This window comes from Gamsiella multidivaricata (genome assembly GCF_025024155.1).
Source record: "Gamsiella multidivaricata strain RSA 2152 chromosome Unknown BC939scaffold_52, whole genome shotgun sequence".
Lineage (NCBI taxonomy): Eukaryota > Fungi > Mortierellomycota > Mortierellomycetes > Mortierellales > Mortierellaceae > Gamsiella > Gamsiella multidivaricata.
Window position 1 is genome coordinate 192,063 of NW_026251760.1, and position 16,984 is coordinate 209,046.

Below are 16,984 nucleotides of genomic sequence, written 5' to 3' on the forward strand. Positions count from 1 at the left end.
GGAGACTCAAGGAGGAATATGTTCAGCAAGAGAAGCGCAGTTTTTTGTTGGTGATGAGGACAGGACGCTTCGGAGGGATGGGTCAAGTTGTGGAAAAAAAGAGAAGGGAATGCGAGAATGCGATTCGCAAAGTGCGAGCACAAGAAAAAAAAAAAAAAAAAAAGTTGTGGAGCGTTCTACGGCTGCAGTGACGACGACGGTATCGCGCGATTTGTCAGGTAGGTATCCTGATCCGCGCTTCGCTGGGTCTTCTGCGCTGTAAAGTACGAACTCTCCTCCCCCCAACAACAACATCCAGCCCAATGGTGTCAGACATACATAAACATTATTGTATATATTAAATACTCTTTTATTTATTTACTTATTTATACTTGTCGTACTGGTATGCATGTGTGGAGGATATCCATGGTGAGGTGGGTCGAGTGCAAGAGAGAGGTCTAGCATGGGCATGTCTCTTTTTTTTTTTCTTTTTCTTTCTTTTTTTTTTTCACTTCAAAAACGAAAATGAAATACATATGCTAGGAGAACAGTAAAATAACAAAAACAACAAAACATAACAGATCGAGTCCGAAGAAGGACTGTGGGGAGGGTTCATGCGTAAAGGAAGACGAGGTCGAGATAAGTTAGGCGGAAAGGGTTGGAGAAGGAAAGGGGGGAGGATGGAGACTATACAAGAGGAAGGGCACCATACAAAAAAAAAAAAGAGAAATCAAGGGCATGGCTAATAGAACAGGTCGGTGTTGATGGTACACACAGAAAAGAACAATGAACAACAGGCAGCAGGAGAAAACAAAACCTAGGCTGGCAAAAGAGACTTAATAGCCGTATGAACTTTCTTCACCGTCCGTCTGCTGGCCGGTGCTCCCTTCCAGATCGCTCATGGACACAAACGAGGCCTGCTCGGGCATCATGCCATAGTATCCATTGAATTCGTATCCGCTGTCGGAGCCATCGTCCAATGATCCAAGCTGGAATGCCTGTGGGTGACCATGGCCAGCATACATCATGCCTGGAGGGAAACCCGGCGAAAGGAAGGAGGCCGACATCGGTGCAGGTGTCGAAACTACAGCCTGCGCCAAGAACTCGTTGAACTGCGAGGTCAAACCCATGGGGTTCTCGCTCTGCCTGGACTCCTCCTGCTCCTCCTGTTGTGATTCCTTCTTGCCTTTGTCCTGCTCGTTCTCGCCATGGACAACAGTAGTCGATTCTGTGCTAGCGCCGCCGTTTTCTGCCGACTCACTTAATGTCGTGATGGTCACCTTGGGCATCGTCGTCGCTGTTGCAATCATCGAGGGTGCAAGGGTTCCGCTAACTGCTGTCGGCGTCGTTATCGAGGACGCCATGATAGTCGCGCTAGTAATCGGTGTCTCCAATGGAGTCGAGACGCCAATCGTGGATGGGTCAGCGCCCGATGTTGTCGGTGCTGGGATGGCAGGCGTCGTCGAGGCAGATGGGGCCAATGCTGCTGAAGAGGCAGAAGCCATAGATTGTGCATCGCCTGAGACATTGGTGGTGGCAGAGGTTGCTGCTGCTGCCACAGCTGCTGCTGTCGCTGCGGATGTAGCCGCTGCTGAACCGGCCATGAGCCCTGCTGCGCTAGTCGACGCCTCCAGGTGATTGCCCGTGGTTGAATACATTCCCAGGGGCGATGCGTGGTATGGGATGGAGTTCAGGCCTGTGGACATAAAGTTGTTGATCACCGGTGCGGGCATGCTTGCCGTCCGCCGTGACTTCAGCCTTGGCTGCTGAGTGCCATCAGCTCCCATGTCCAACAGTGCGCTCGTTGTTGAGCTGAACTGTGTTCCAAAGGCTCCAGAACCATCATAGAAATCCTCTCCAAGATCAGATCCCTCGCCAGAGTCGAGCCCATCGTGCAAGAGATAGCCGCCGGCAGTCATAGGGTTGGCAAATCGTCGGTCGTACTGCGAGGGGTCCAGGAACTGAGAGATCTGGGGAATCGGGGCAGTGTAGGCGTGGAACTGCGTCGGGAACTGAGTCTCGCGGTAATGGGTGATGGCCTGCAACGGAGGATAGGCGATCGTCAGACTCATGACCTGCATCTTCAGAGCCGAGGAAATTCCGTGGATGGTGTGTTTCATCACCAAGGTTGCCTGCTTGCCCTCTGTAAAGTCGCTACACTTCTTCCAATCTCGCTGGTTGTCCTCCGAGACGGTCTCCATGAAGAACTGGGGTGTTTCAAGCAGGTCAAAGTCAACCTGTGAGTACATTGGGTCAACCTCGTAATGCTCAATGCGCGAGATACTGCTCAGGGGGAAAGTCATCTTGAAGCGCGCCGCATGGTCAATGATCTGCCAGGTCATGATCCTCGTCGTGGGACAGTAGAAGCAGCTTAGATCCGTGTTTGACGTCGACATTCTCCTCCAGGTTCCGATCGCGAGGTTGTCACAGTTGAAGGTCGGCATCGTGGGGATCTGGGATGCGCCTGGCACCATGTTGGCCGCAAACATCATGTCTGCTGATGCCACGCCTTCTGTCAACCCATCTGCACCAAGAGCAACGGGAAAGTGAAGCGGCTTTGGAACAGCACCGGGAGCAAGTGGACCATTGACACCATCTGAAGCAGGAGCCGAATAGAAAAAAAGAACGTTAGAAAAATCCAGAAATCAGCCTCATTGAGGGAGATGAACCAACAAGCGTTGCATTACCGAAAGATCGCTTGATGCCACGGGCAGCGGCCATGGCTTGAGGAACATTAGGACGGAACGCAAAGCCGGGGTGGGCCTGAGGTGGCATTCCATAAGGTCCCTGTGCACCCCACAGCGCTGGGTGGGCTGCCCCAGGCACATTGATGCCCAAACCCGTCTGAGCAAACCGCGCCTGCGCTGCTGCTGTTGAGCGAGCGGCATCGTAACTGTTTGTTCGCGAGAGCGGCGTACGCGCCAGTGCATTAGGATGGAGATGGCCTGCCATGGGAAAGGCCTTTGCGCCCGCTGCAGCTGCAGCTGATGCTCCAAAGCCATAGAGCGGTTGCGGCGTGATGCCGGCAGCAGCGCAGTTGCTAAGATACTGAGCCTTTATGGCCTCCTGCTGAACGAGCTCTGACCTCTTCAGAGCCTGCTTCACCTTTGCTCTCCTGTTCTGAAACCAGATCTGAATGGAACGCTCCGACATCTTGACCTTCTTGGCGAGGATTTCGCGTACTTTGGAGTTGGGCGACTGGTTCGTCAAAAAAGTGTCCTCAAGGATGGCCAATTGCTCAACAGAGGCTCGTGTGCGCTTCTTGGAGGTCGTACTTGTGGGCGAGGATGCAGATAAAGAGGGTGAGGAGGCTGGATCGCCGCTGGGAGAATTTTGAGACATGTCGAGTTGATGCAACTTGGGGTGAGGTATAAGGACCGTTGGGTGGTTGCCTGGTGAGGGTGAGGGTGTTGGCGGGCTTGGGGTCTCAAAGTTGCCGAACTGACGCTGCTGTTGTTGTTGTTGCTGCTGCTGTTGCTGCTGCTGGTATTGATGCTGTTGGTGAAGATGATGCTGTTGATGATGATGCTGTGCTTGTTGTTGCTGCTGATGTTGTTGTTGTTGCTGCTGTTGCTGTTGCTTATGTTGCATCTGCTGCTGAATAAGAAGTTGTTGCTGCTGTTGTTGCTGTTGCCCGGCGTGCATTTGAGAATTGCTGATGTTGCTATTGCTGTTATTATCGGCAAGGAGTGTGGAAGACTGAAGAAGGAGCTCGGGTTTCTTTATAGCCGGGCCAGGGGGCAAACGCTGAGTATACTGGTTGGAGAGATGATGTTGCTGAGGCTGCTGATTGAAAGTGAGCATGTTGGTGCCTTGCTGTGGATAGGCAGGATTACTGCTGGCGTTACTGTTGATGTAGGCAGAGGATTGGGTCAATTGAGCCTGTAGACGCTGCTTGACGATCTGGATCTGGCTCTGGTACGGATCTTGCTTAGACTGAAATGACGCGGCAGATGGATGCTGTGGCTGTGATTGCTTCAAGTCCTTTACTCCACCTTCATACGGGTTCATGAAGTCGTCTTATCGAAAGAGAGATAGAGAGAAATGGGCCAACTAACGGAAGCGTGTACAACCTGGTGGGGTCTCGATACTAAAGGAGAAAGAAAGGGTGAGAAGAAACACCACGCGGATTAGCACCTCTTGGTTTCTTAACAGCCAGCAGGTCAAGGAAGACAGCGTACATTATTCTTAAAGACGAAACAGGCGAGAAGAAGCAGGATGGGTGTAGGACGGGGCGAGAACCGATGGACGCGTCAAGGAAGATAAAGACAATCGACAAAAGATAAAGACCAGATAGGGAAGGGTCGGCCACAAGGACACAAAAGGTGGCTGCAGCCACTGAAGTGGGATATACAGTCGGGGCGGGATGATGTGTCGCTAATCGAGTCAGCGAAATAGTCCGTCGCACACCTTTCCCTGAGGCGGTGGAGGGCGGTGGAGGGTGAGAAGAGGGGGAAGAGAAGGAGAACGGGGGGGAGGATGACATGAAAAGTGTGCGTTCAAGTAGACCCCCCCCCCCCCCCACTGAATCCATAATCTGTTCTCAAACAAGGGTGAGAAAGAGGGAGAGTGAAAAGATGAATCAAAAAACATCTCGCCTCTCTCTCTCTCTCTCTCTCCTCCTCCCTATCCTTCTTTCAGGCACAACAGCCGTGGCAGGAAAATAGAGGCAAATGGATTGACACAGTACAGAAATATCTGCGCTTTGTCGCGGTCTTTCCCCACTGGTGAAAGGACGACAATTTGCTGGTGGTAGTGGTGGTAGTGGTCGTAGAAAGTGTTTTTTCCCTTTTTGTGGGTCTCCAAGGGGAAGAAGAAGAGGGCCAAAATAGAACTGCAGGCCAATGGGGGAAGGAACTGCGACAAGAACCAATGGTCTCTGCGGATGTGTGCAAAATCTGTGTCTAATAATATACCTCGCAGAAAAAGCACAAAGCAAGAAAATGTGAACACTGGCGGGGAGACAGACAGCCGCGGGAGGGGAGGGGGAGGGAGGAGGAGGGGGGAGGGTGGGGGTGGGGGGGAAGGGATGCGAGGGATAAAAAGAAGATAAGGGAGAGACGAGGGAGGGAGAGAGGGAAGGAGGAGCTGATGAGGAATGAACAAAGTCAAGCGGAAAGAGCGGAGAAAGATGATGAGATGAGGAATCAAACCAGAAAAAAGCACGTTTCCCTTTTTTTTTTACGACAGCCCTTCCTATGGGTTCGTCCTCCCCCCTTCATTCTCTCTTCACCTCTGTAAAAACAAACCGAGGCGGTGCACTCGGTCCAAAAGAGAGGGATTGGGGGTGCGGACCAGGAAAAGGGGGATTGTACTAGGACATTTAAGGTTTTTGCTTTTGCTTTTTTTTTTTTTTTTTTTTTTTTTTTGGTGGCCGACTGTGTCATTGGCTGGACGGGTGGATGGGTTCAAGGTCCCAGTCAGTGCCCGATAACGAGATGGGATCCACGACCCTGGTAGGCGCTTCATTGTCAACAACTGGGGGGCCCAACGGGCAATTGCAGGCACAGAGGATTGGGATAACAGCTCGACTTACATTATACGGGTGTGCTTTTGCCTTGGGATTGATCAACAACCGGCAGAGAAGTAAAAGGACAGAGGGAAGGTAAATAAAAAAGGGTGGCAAGGCTCGTTCAACGGTCTGGTGGAAATCTTAATGAGCAGAGATAAGCAGATGAACGTGGCGAGGGGGAGAGCACAGGAAGGGAAAGAGAACAAGGGCCGGGGTTTGGGTTCTAGGAATGGAGCGTGGCAAAGGAGGTTCGCAAGGGGCGGAAGGGGTGGCAAGCAGGAGAGGAGGAGATATCTTTCGAAGGCGCGCTTTTTTATTTTTTTTTTGAAGGGGAGAGGGAGCGAGAGAGGCCGCCAGGAAGGTGTGGGGTATGTCGAGTGTGACTGAAGTGTGAGGTGAGGAGGCGAGGGGAAAAGGGCCTGCAACGACGTTTTTGTTATGGGGTTATGGGGTTATGGGGTTAGGGATGTAAAGTGAATGAATGAGCGGGTCGTTGATGAGTCTGGATGAAGGAACGAGGGAAAACAAGAAAGAGAGAAAGAAGGAGAGAAGAAAGAAAGAGAGAGAGAAAGGGCACTTTGGTGGTCTGCCGCGGGCAGAGAGGAGATAAAAATAAAGAGCGACAGACGGAACCCCCAAAGGCCAAAGGAACAGGGCGGACCATACCATGCGGACCTGAGCAGCCCCCAGCCAGCCAGCCCTCACCCCTGCCAGAAAGGTCAGCCAGTCAGTAGGGCATCCCAGTCCAGCGACATGTACATGTACTTACTTCTCATCTTCTCAGTACGTAATACGGAAAACAAAGAAGCATCAAATCTCTGTCCCGCAAGGCCATCGCAACTGCTGCAGAGGATAAGAGGGATCGACCCGTCTCCTTCGCCAAAACGCTTGCCGCTGCCAAGCAAAAATAAAATAAAAAAAGTCCCTGGAGCGCCCGGCCATCCATCCAAGGACCCTTGGCCAAAACAAGACATCGGATGCTGACTCTCCCTCTTTCCCTCCTTTTTCTTCTAACAGGGACGCTCGACATCACTGGGACTCGGAGGAAAGGATTTCGATCGTGTTTGTGTTCGATCTCTTCTGTTTGAGTCTCTTCTTTGCTTATGAATGAAAACGAACGGTATAGACGGAGAAAAAAAAAATTCGAATCCAGGGGCAAGCAGCATGACAGACAATGGGACAATGCAACGACGAACCTCCTCTCGTCACCGTCGTCGTCCCAGTCCAATCCTCCGCTGACATGGCTTTCGAAGACGGTGATCGATCCTGCTGCGACCGTTCTCTGTCCGTCTTCCCATCAGGGTGATTTAGAATGGTGGTGGAGCCCAGTCGCGGGTTAAAGTGGGCAGTGTTTCAACGGACGTATCCAGGCACCGATACCTCTCTCCCCCCTATTATTCCACACCGCGCACACACTCCGGAGGAGATACCGTGAACAAAGCAGCAAAGTCGATGTATCTCTGTCACCCCTAATACGAATAACATCAACAGAGCTACCCTGTGTTCTGCCAGCGGAAGGACTTCAAAAAGATATGTGACCCATGTACTGTATACCGCACTGTTGTTTGTTGATGCCCGTTGCGAAAAGGGTATACAAGTACAAGGCATGAACAGCTAGCCTGACTTTCTTTTTTTTCCCTTTTTTTCTCGTCTTATTCTTTCCAATAGAGTTTTCCTTTAATACTTAAACACAGACGCCTATAGAATAAACGAGGGTTGCACAGTTGGTCCTCATACTTTTGGGCAGGGACGTGGAGAAAACAAACGATCAGGAAATGAACCCTCTGGTCAGATCCATGGCATGCAGTATGTACTTTCTTTATTTCTTTTCTAATAGCTCTCTTGTTTGATATGACGGATCGCTAAACAGCTCTCTTGGTACATGTAGAGTACAATTGCTGTCCTTTGATTCATTCACCACAAGCTCGGTCTGTCTGCCTATATGCTCAGGACAATGATGGAAGGCAGCGGTCGCATCCATTGCCTCATAGCTCTGAAAACAATACTTTGCTCTACCGATACACCCTTTCTGCGGCAGAATGGCTAAACTACGACGCTATCTGTCTACAAAACTAGGCAATCCGCAATCACACGCCAGCACATCCGTCGTATCTTTCCACAGATCTCGAAACTCATTTAGAGTAGGAAGGAGGTAGAACGAGAGAGCGTATGAGAATGAGAGTTGTTGTTGTATCGACAGATACGCACCCCTACAGAGGAAAAGAGCCTTTGGCTACAGTTTCCCCAAAGTCATCCTCGAAGCATTGAAGCATGTTGGCACAAGGTGTTGTACATTATAGGCTAATATACCATTTTGCACACATGCTAAAGCATATCTTCCCAATCGAAACGCCCATGCGAACAGCCAATGCAACGCAGAAACGAGGCCCAATTTTTTTTTTTTTTTTTTGATCCGATGCATTCAGACAAGATGTGCCAGCCTGTCGGTCGGCTGGGTCCACATCTTCTAACAGGGAGCGAGCCCCCCTTGTCAAAATGGACGGGTGATCAGGGAGTACGATTCAGACATGGTTGTGGTGTATGGTCCCCTTAGACCTCCGATATCAATCAGAGACATCGCGAATCAGCACCCGCCTTGATGCGTTTTCCACTCCTCTTTTTCCTCTGTCATCATAGTTCCTCGCTGTCTCTGTTGCCGACAGTGGTCCCACGGCATCAAGACATGATGGCATAGGGGTTGAGGGCGATAGAAGCGATGGAAGCGATGGTGTGAGAGAGAAAGAGAAGAAGAGCAGTGGGGGTGCTCTCGGTGTATGTATGCAGACATATGATGAGATGCAAAATGATACCTCCTGAAACAAATAAGGGGCTCCCGGAGAGCCGCGGGAGGGCGAGAAAGAGCTCAAACAAACACAAACCCGCAATCCAATAGACCCCGTTTTATTGGGTGACACAGCCCAACTTGCCCTTCATTCTGGTTTAAAGTACTTTTAAATTGTCGTTTGATTGAGATGCGTTTCAATCAAAGATGACACAGGTGTACATAGACTTTGGCTACAATACTTTATTGTATTCAAACATACGGCAAACCTTTTATTATTTTGCTCCGGCGCCCGGATCAAACAAAAGCAGGTCGAGACTCTATTCTGCTGCGACCGAGGAGGACGACCCCATGACCATTGGCCCATTGGGCCATAGACCATGACCAACGGTACGGTAACACGACATGCAACGTCAACGTCCCGTGCTCGCACCCACCTTTTTTTTTTACCCACCACGACATCCTCTAATCGAGCAGCCTCTGCAACACCACAACAAAGACGCGATGTAGTTCTGGTCAGGTATTCCATCAAGCAACCAACCAACCAAGCAATCAAGCTGGCGAAAAAAAAAAAACAAACATAGAGCACACACTTTAAGCAACTCGAAGAAAGACGAGAAACGGGCGCATTGCATCGCTATCCATCCACACATGCAGCGCCGATTGCGGACCCTCCTTCCCTGCTGGCTCTCTCCTCCGCATGAATTGAAAAAAAAACGCAACCATATCCGAGCAAACTGGGACCTGCTTTGATTGCAAGGAAACTCAATCTGCAGTCTGGCTTCGGGGCATCAATTGTGTACGTACAGTACGCCATTATTGACGAACAGGGAAAAACGCGGAGATGACTCCATATCATGATCACAAAAGGGATAGGGGGGGGGGGGAAGGGAGTATCAAATTCAAAACGCGCTGTTCAACGTTAGGGATTGCAAAATCACTTACTAGACTATTACTTCTATTGATTATTCTTCCAGCTCGCTGTTCGCGTCATGTCCGCTCATCCCAAACGCGATACATGCGTAGACTCTATAGACTATACACGATCTGTAAATCATGCATCAGTCTACTTACGCGTATTACATACACACTCAGGCTCCTGAATGAACGCGATGGGAAATTATTTTTTTTATCGTTTCAGCGAGACGCTGGATCCTCCTCCTCCGGCAATTTGTTACGATTCAATTACGTCTGACCAAAAAAAAGACTCTAAGCCCACGTTTACAACCGAGGCCGGATCCGTTTACGCGTACCGTCGAGGAGAACTTGGCTTTGATGGGGCCCAATGAAAAAAAATTGAAAACGTTACAGGCCTCGTCGTCATTCAATTGGGAGGGGCCGTTTGATGCCTGGACTTTACACCCCTGTAAAAAGAGACATGGTCCCCCCCCCTCCGCCACCACTACTGGACCCCCTTCTCTTTTCCCAATCTGTCTTTTCGCTCTCTATGTCTCCCTGTTTTCATGCAACGACCGCTTTCTCAATGACCCGGGCCTCTCTGAAGCATTTCCCACTCCTCGCTTTTTTTCATTTTGTCCTGCTCAACGTTTATTCTTTTCATTCATCCTACAGGGTGGAAATGAGATGGAGAGAACTGTGCTGCACAAAGTCAGGGGGGGGGAAGAAGAGCGTCGAAGGGAAGAGAGCGTCGAGGGGTGAGGAAGGGACATCTCTCTTCCTTGCATAGTTGTTTGTTCTTGCCACGCGATCTTCATTTTTTTGCAGGAATCGAGCCACCAAAGGAGGGCCGGTCGGTCAGGAAATAGAAAAAAAAAAACAAAGCGGTTGTTTGCTTTTGGGCGCAGATAAACATTCAGTCGGCAGCATAGTCTCCAACTCCATGTAAAAGAGAAACTCTTTATTTATTTTTTCTGTATAGAATCTACTTGCATATCCGCAACGTCGTTTTATTGTCCGTTGTGTTTTTGTTCATCGCCCGTTGTGGTCCTTGCATTGCATTATCGCATTGCTGTGTGCGCCAAGGCAGGCACGGCAGGGAGAGAGAGAGAGATAGAGAGAGAAAAAACAAAAGGGAAGGAAAGGGGGTGAAGCCACGCATCTCTGTTCCTGCAACAAGGGCAAAGCCCGCTTTTGATCTGGGGCATGCAGATTCCGACCGTTGAAGAAAAAAGTATGTACTATCGAAAATTATGATGGGGCGATGTGGTTCGAGCGTAGGTGATTTATCCGCTTTCAAGACAGTCGCGTAAAATGAGTTATGGTCTGCGTTGTGGCTATGGCACTAGGCAATCTCTGGAAAACAAGCGTAGCGGTGGTGGGCGATGATATCGCCAACAAAACTTTTTTTTCCTTTTTTTTTTAGTTCGCGACAAAGTTCTCTCTGCGATGAATGAGTCAAGCGAGATCCTGACGTTGGTAAGCAGTACGTGGGTCGAATTCTGGCGATCGCGCCTGGGAGAGCATACTCTGTGGCAGGATGGTGGTACCTACGCGACATGTTTTTCCTAGAGCGAGCGTACTTTACTTTTACCATAGATTAGTAGATTAGTAACATGAAATGGTATCCAAGTCGGATACATGGAATAAAAGATCTTGTGCCTTTGTGTGTCTTTTTGTATTCACATACTGTTGCACAAAAAATGTCTATGGACAACATGTCTGTTTTAATTTCCTATGAAAAAAAAAGACTGGGCAGTAAGAGGGACGCGTTCTGACCACCAAAAAAAGAAAAGAAAAATGGATCAGATCCAATTGGGTAACCTTCCTGCAGCCTGGCCGGTGACATACCCAAAGAGCCCTTCTTCCCGCCAACAGACGATTCTCTTTCCTCCACCTCTCCCTCCTTTTTTTTTTTTCTTCCTCTATCTATATTTCTAATCTCATAACCTACCATTACTATACTACATCCTCCGTTCATCAAGGCCACAGCTCTATCCCTTCCCTTCCTTTCATCTAGCCATGAACTATCTGCTCCCGTTATGGCTGCGTCAATACCTAATGCAGCGACAGAAACGAGGTATGTCAGGTAAAGGAAAATGTCCGCACTTTGGTGATAAAAAAAAAAAAAAGCGGCCTTCCTTGTCTTGACGACAAAAAAAAAAGCCTTTGTTGTTTGCTTCCAATGTAAAAGCACTTTTTTTTTAAATATTTTTATGAACCGATGGATCAATTGCTTTTGGTAGAGATACCCGAGGACGTCGCTGACCAACTCTTGGCTATGTCTGCCCAAGCACTCACCCAGCGAGGCAAGTAATTCCGACATCATTTCCTTTCTATTTTTTTTTTTTTTTTTTTTTTTGGCTGCTTCAAAACCGAAAACTAAACCGAAAGTAAAACGTTGCTCGAATGGGAAGCTCAGACCCAATAACACTCGCCCAGCCAAGGACCCGCTCCATCCAACAGTCCTTCGGCACTATCCTCCAAAAGTCCTCCTCCTCCACCGCCGCCACATCCGTATCGTCCTCCCCGTCCTCGACGACCACACGAACAAAGTTCCCGTTCTCGTCAACGACCACTGCGTTCAAGAACCTGAGCCCCCAGGACCTGGCTCCGCTCAGTAGTCAAGAGATCGTCCGTCTGACCATCTATGTCATGAAACGGACTCGTCTCGGTTTCGCGGATCCCCTCACCAGCGAACGCGTCCACACTGAAGGCGAAAAGCAACCCTCTACTTCTACACCGCCAAGATCAGGAAATGACGGTAGAGGAGGAGGAGAAGGAGAAGGGGGAGGTTCGACAGCGGCACAGGTGTACTTGACAAAGGACTTTCACATCGGAAACAGCGTCCTCCACAACCGTCGCCACCCCACCACCCCGGCCACACATTCTCTCCTCGCCCTCGCCACCTTCTGCGCCCGCGCTTCCGGATCGAGAGCAAAAGTCTCCTCGACTCCCAACTCTGAGGCCGCGATGGCGTCTATGGTGGGCGCGAAATGGCTCGCGAAACTGGGAGAGGTCATGTTTGGAGGGCCCTGTGCTCATGCGGGACATGCACATCATCGACGGACCCGTGCTAGCCTCGACTTGGTGGAGCGACAGAGTGCAGAACTTGGGCGGTCGATCTCGCCCCACGACGACGACGCTCCGTCATCCAATTTTGCTCCGGCTCCGGCTTCGTCTTCACCTTCGCCTTCGAAGAGACAATCGACGGGCTCCGCGTCGCCTGTGACACCAAGAACAGGATCTAGGACCGATAAATGGTGCAGGCACTGCTCAAGAGCCATGGCCTGCCTTGTCATTGCCTCCCTAGAAGAATCGCCCGCAGGAGCTAAGCCCGAGGAGGTGGCTGCATTCGAAGATTCGGGGTTCGGCATGGCGTCCGCAGGACCTAGGAGCGTCAATGTCCCAGGTCCAGATTCGCCGCCCTCGTCTTCGTCTTCGTCTTTGACCACTAACCGGAACAGCACCATTGGCAACAGCGAGCAACACGATGGGAACGACCCTCACCCGAGACTCAAACATAAGGAGGGCAAGGCGAACCACGATCCTCAGGCATGGAAGCGTTCATCGTCGCCATCTACTGCCTTCGACAGGTCGCATGAGCATGATGATGATGCGTATGCGGCACCCAGCATGCAGACAAGAAGTCCCAGAGCATTACCTGTGAGCCCACCGATACCGCTGCCGACTTTGTTGTCGTCGTCTCCACCCTCAATGCCCAGCTCCGAGTTTCCGGAGACTTTGGATTCGGCACTTGGATCGAACTCGACGGAACCTTCGACGCCCAAACGAACCGACGGTGCTTCTTCGTCTCAAAAGAAATTTAATCTTCACCAGACTTTGAGTCGATCGAATAGCCAGCACCAGCGCCAAGAGGAGAAGGCTTTGAATGAGAGTGATCTGGAACTCGTGATTCTCCCCAAAAGCGCCTCGGCGTCGGCGGCGACCTCGATACCCACGTCCCCGGGATCATCAAGTGCCAGGTCAGACATTAGTCCACATCCTGACACCGCAACAACCCCTGGGCCTGCCTTTGCAACGGCGCCAGCGGACAAGGACGAGCGAGCTGTAGAATCGAAGACGGAACCAGAGTCGGATCTCGCAGAAGCTCTGACAGCATCTTCTGCCGTCTCAATACCTTCTTCGGGGTTGTCTCTGAAATTGTCCGTCCCTGCAGCTTCGCTTGGAATCCATCCGAGTCTGGAATCTGTCCATGATGCGGTTGCGTCGCATTCGCGAAGGACCAGTGCCACGCCCTCTAGAGAATCGAAGGATGAAATAGGGATGGAAGGTGAGAATGAAGAAAATCCTGATTCACTTGCGGGAGACAAGCCTATACAAAGATCGTTGTCCCAATCGAGAGAGTCGTCGATCGTGGCATCGTCAGTCGTGTCGTCTACCTCCGTACCTGCGAGCCCACGCGTTCCATCTCCTTCCTCAACGTCTTTGTCGTCGGTGAAGAACGACAATGAAAAGGACGGACACGAGACCGAGACCGAGACCGAGACCGGTACTGTCGCCGGTGCCGACGGTAGCGGCGGCGATGTCTCTGAGACGCATCACCACAGATCGTGTAAGCACGCATCGACAGACACGTACGCTCGAGAGGTCGAAGAATCCATGCGCCGAACCCCACCCTTAGACCCTGGCCGGCCACGCACTCCCTTATCCTCCTCTTCGGCAGCAGCAGCAGCAGCAATAGAAACAGAGCTCAGGGAGGCGAAAACACCTGATGGACTGCTGACCTTGCACAATGACGAGGTCAACGATAGCGGAAGCAATGACGATGCTCTTGAAGATGGATCCTCAGGCAACGAGCAGGACTCACCGAAAACGCTCGACCGCGGTACCGCTGCCGAAGAACCAGCAGAACTACAAGAAACCACATTTTCCTTGACTGACGACAAGGATACCGATTTACGCCCACGATCGCCTTCTTCCACATCGACAATTCCGGCCAAAAGCAACGTCCAGCACAATATCAGCAACACCAGCATCAGCACCCGCGACGACAGCGACGGCCACCATTACCACCCCTCCATGGCACAGGTCGATCAAGACCTCGAGAACGAGCACGATCAAGAAGACAACGACGAGGACGACGATGATAGTGATGATGACGAAAGATACAGCGATGCCTCCTCAAGCCCATTCACATCCTCCACAAACCTCCTGTTCGACTCTGCCACCGCCTCCGACTCCAGCTGCCTGACCTCGCCCATCTCCCCGACCACCCTCACCTCGGACCCCAAGCCCCTTGACGAACACCAGCAACGAAAACTCGAGAAGCGCCTGCGCAGGCGTCGCCAGCGGCTCGTCGATGACGCGAAACGCAAACAAGAGCAATTGGACAAGATCACGGCACAACTCGAGCACAGGACACTGGGTAAGATTCGTGAGCAGGTCTCCTTCTGGGAGGCCAAGGGCGTTCTCGAACAGAAGGTCGTTCCTGTTGTTGAAGTTGGGGAGGACGACGACGACAACAACGGCAAATGAGGGTGTAGGGGATGTGAAAGGGAGTTCGACACACAAATCCGCAGGTTCTGTAACAAACTAATAACGATCCATGCACACATGGATCGTCATGTAATAGTAATATTAACAAAATCGAATAAATGTCCATGCTAAAAAAATCGTTGTATGACAAGCTCTCGATCTCTTTAAACATTTAACAGAGCTTCAAGCCGTCCTTCCTCGCGCACACTTTGATCGAGCCTACATCCTTTTTGTTACTACACAAAAGGCATACTATATACGTGGTTCAAGTCTTTTCATAGACATCCGAGAGAAGAAAAGATAGGTTTAGGATATCACTATAGAACCGAGGCTACGGTGCATGGCTAGAGGCAGTAAAGATAAAGGTGGATCCCAAGACAAGAGATCGGGTATAGTGCGAAAGCGCTAGCGTTTCCAACTGTAAACGAGGCTATCTGTGCATCCGTTCATCTGTCCGTCTGGCCATCCTCTTGTTTTTTTTTTTTTTTTTTTTTTTTGCAGCCTCTTCAGTCAAACAGTCGCATGTCCTGATTCCTTGTAAAGTCCCACACGACGATCTTATTATCCTGGGAGGTGCTGTTGTCAAAAGTAAGAAAGAGAGAGTAAGTAAAAAAAAAAAAAAAGAAAAAAGATAGGCTAACAATATGTCCAGGGGGAAACAAGAAACAAAAGTCCAGTGTATGGAACATTAAATACCTGATGATGCGACTGGCTGAGAACTGGACATCAAAGACCCAGCTAGAATGACCATCATTCAGATCGAGGATACACTGGCCCGTCGAGATATCCCACACCTTGACAGTATTATCATAGCTTCCACTCACGATCCTGTTGTGCTCAAAATGCAAGGTCCTGACCAGAGCAGTATGTCCTTGCAAGACCTTCCGACATCTTCCCGTGGCTGCATCCCACACCCGGATCGACTTGTCATTCGAGCCCGAGACAATGGTCTCCCCATCAAACTGCACACAGGCAAGTCCACGCTCATGTCCAATAAAGTCACGCACACACTGCCCAGTGCTCACATTCCACAACTTGACCATTCCGTCTCCAGAGGCCGAAACCACCTGTCCCTGATGCAACTGGACCGCATTGACGGGTCCACGATGTCCCATCAGGGTCCTCACCAGTGTTCCCTTGTGTAAATCCCACACCCGGATCGTCGTGTCCTTGGAGCAGCTAACAATGTACTGATCGTCGAAACATACATCCAACACGCCTGCAGTATGTCCTCGAAGCTGCATTGTTGGTTGGCGGGTGTCCATGTCCCAGACAATGATGGTGTTATCAGACGATCCCGAGACCATGACCTTGTCATTGAACTGCAGACACAGGACTGATTGAGAGTGGCCATGGAGCGTATGGGTGCATTGAAGCGTGAGCAGGTCCCAGAACTTGATAGTGTGGTCCCTTGATCCGGTGACGATCTTTGAGTGATCGAACTGGACACAGTAGACGCTATCGTTATGTCCGTTCAGCTCATGTTTCGGCGGCACAGTGGTCCAACTCTCCTCGAGCAGTTTGCGGTCATGACAGAGCATCTTCCAGTTCAATGGCCTATTGCCGTTGTTGGTGTTGGTGCTGTTGTTGTTGTTGTCGTCGTAGAAGTAGTTGCGGTTGATGAAGCTCCGTAGAGCCTTTGAGGTTGTCCAGCCCTTCTGGTAGAGGAAGACGCTCTTCCAGACCTCGTTATCTCTGGCAAACTGGTTCCAGGTACGGGAAATGCGAGCGACCTTGGCGAGGTTGTGCATATCGACGAAGCCGAGGATGTAGATGGCGATCTCGTAGGGCAGCTTGGAGAGGAGATCTATCCGAGGCCCATTGAGCATGAGGATGTAGTGTTGGTCAAGGAGCCGTTTGGTTTCCGAGGATGAGAGACAGACAGAGGGAGGCGAGGGAGAGGGTGGGGCGAAGGATTCGGGCGAGGTATGGTCGAGGTCGGAGTGGGGTGCGGCAGGGGAGTGGGTAGAGTTGGCAGGGGAGTGGGTGGAGTTGGCAGGGGAGTGGGTGGAGTTGGCAGAGATGGTGGGGGAGTCGATCATGGGTTGGGGCGGGCGATTGAGGCCGACAGAGGGAGAGGAGGGATGGATGAGCGGGTCGGCGGCATGGTTGATGTTGATGTTGATGTCGATGTCGATGTCGATGTCGGAGTGGATGTGGTTCGGGGGATGGGATGAAGTCATGTGTCGAGACATGTGTTTGGCGAGAAGGAAGAAGGCGAACAGGTTGGGCCAAAAAGAGGGAGGGGGTAATAAGAAGAAGAAGAAGCAGAGGAGGAGGAGTGATTGGTCCAGGCGGCAGTGGTGGCGAAGTGG

General features: G+C 50.8%; 4 protein-coding genes across 4 annotated transcripts; 2 read left to right on the forward strand and 2 right to left on the reverse strand.

Annotated features, from left to right (window-relative positions):
* Positions 1-628: 628 nt before the first annotated feature.
* Positions 629-4,177, reverse strand: BC939DRAFT_234748 (uncharacterized protein). The gene is made up of 2 exons (XM_051550898.1): positions 2,667-4,177; positions 629-2,575 (listed from the first exon to the last, which is right to left on the reverse strand). The coding sequence occupies exons 1-2, from the start codon at positions 3,988-3,990 to the stop codon at positions 816-818; spliced, it is 3,084 nt and encodes a 1,027-aa protein (XP_051410126.1). The 5' UTR covers positions 3,991-4,177; the 3' UTR covers positions 629-815.
* A 5,528-nt stretch (positions 4,178-9,705) lies between these two features.
* Positions 9,706-10,093, forward strand: BC939DRAFT_457989 (uncharacterized protein). The gene has a single exon (XM_051556542.1). The coding sequence runs from the start codon at positions 9,721-9,723 to the stop codon at positions 9,958-9,960; it is 240 nt and encodes a 79-aa protein (XP_051410127.1). The 5' UTR covers positions 9,706-9,720; the 3' UTR covers positions 9,961-10,093.
* A 993-nt stretch (positions 10,094-11,086) lies between these two features.
* On the forward strand, positions 11,087-14,669 carry BC939DRAFT_530639 (uncharacterized protein; the record flags this gene model as incomplete). Its single annotated transcript, XM_051561577.1, has 3 exons — positions 11,087-11,250; positions 11,417-11,479; positions 11,593-14,669. Exons 1-3 carry the CDS (start codon positions 11,193-11,195, stop codon positions 14,667-14,669), a joined length of 3,198 nt encoding a protein of 1,065 aa, XP_051410128.1. The 5' UTR covers positions 11,087-11,192.
* Positions 14,670-15,175: 506 nt separating this feature from the next.
* Positions 15,176-16,498, reverse strand: BC939DRAFT_399441 (WD40-repeat-containing domain protein; the record flags this gene model as incomplete). The annotated part of the gene is made up of 2 exons (XM_051552473.1): positions 15,176-15,245; positions 15,366-16,498. The coding sequence occupies 2 exons, from the start codon at positions 16,496-16,498 to the stop codon at positions 15,176-15,178; spliced, it is 1,203 nt and encodes a 400-aa protein (XP_051410129.1).
* Positions 16,499-16,984: the final 486 nt, after the last annotated feature.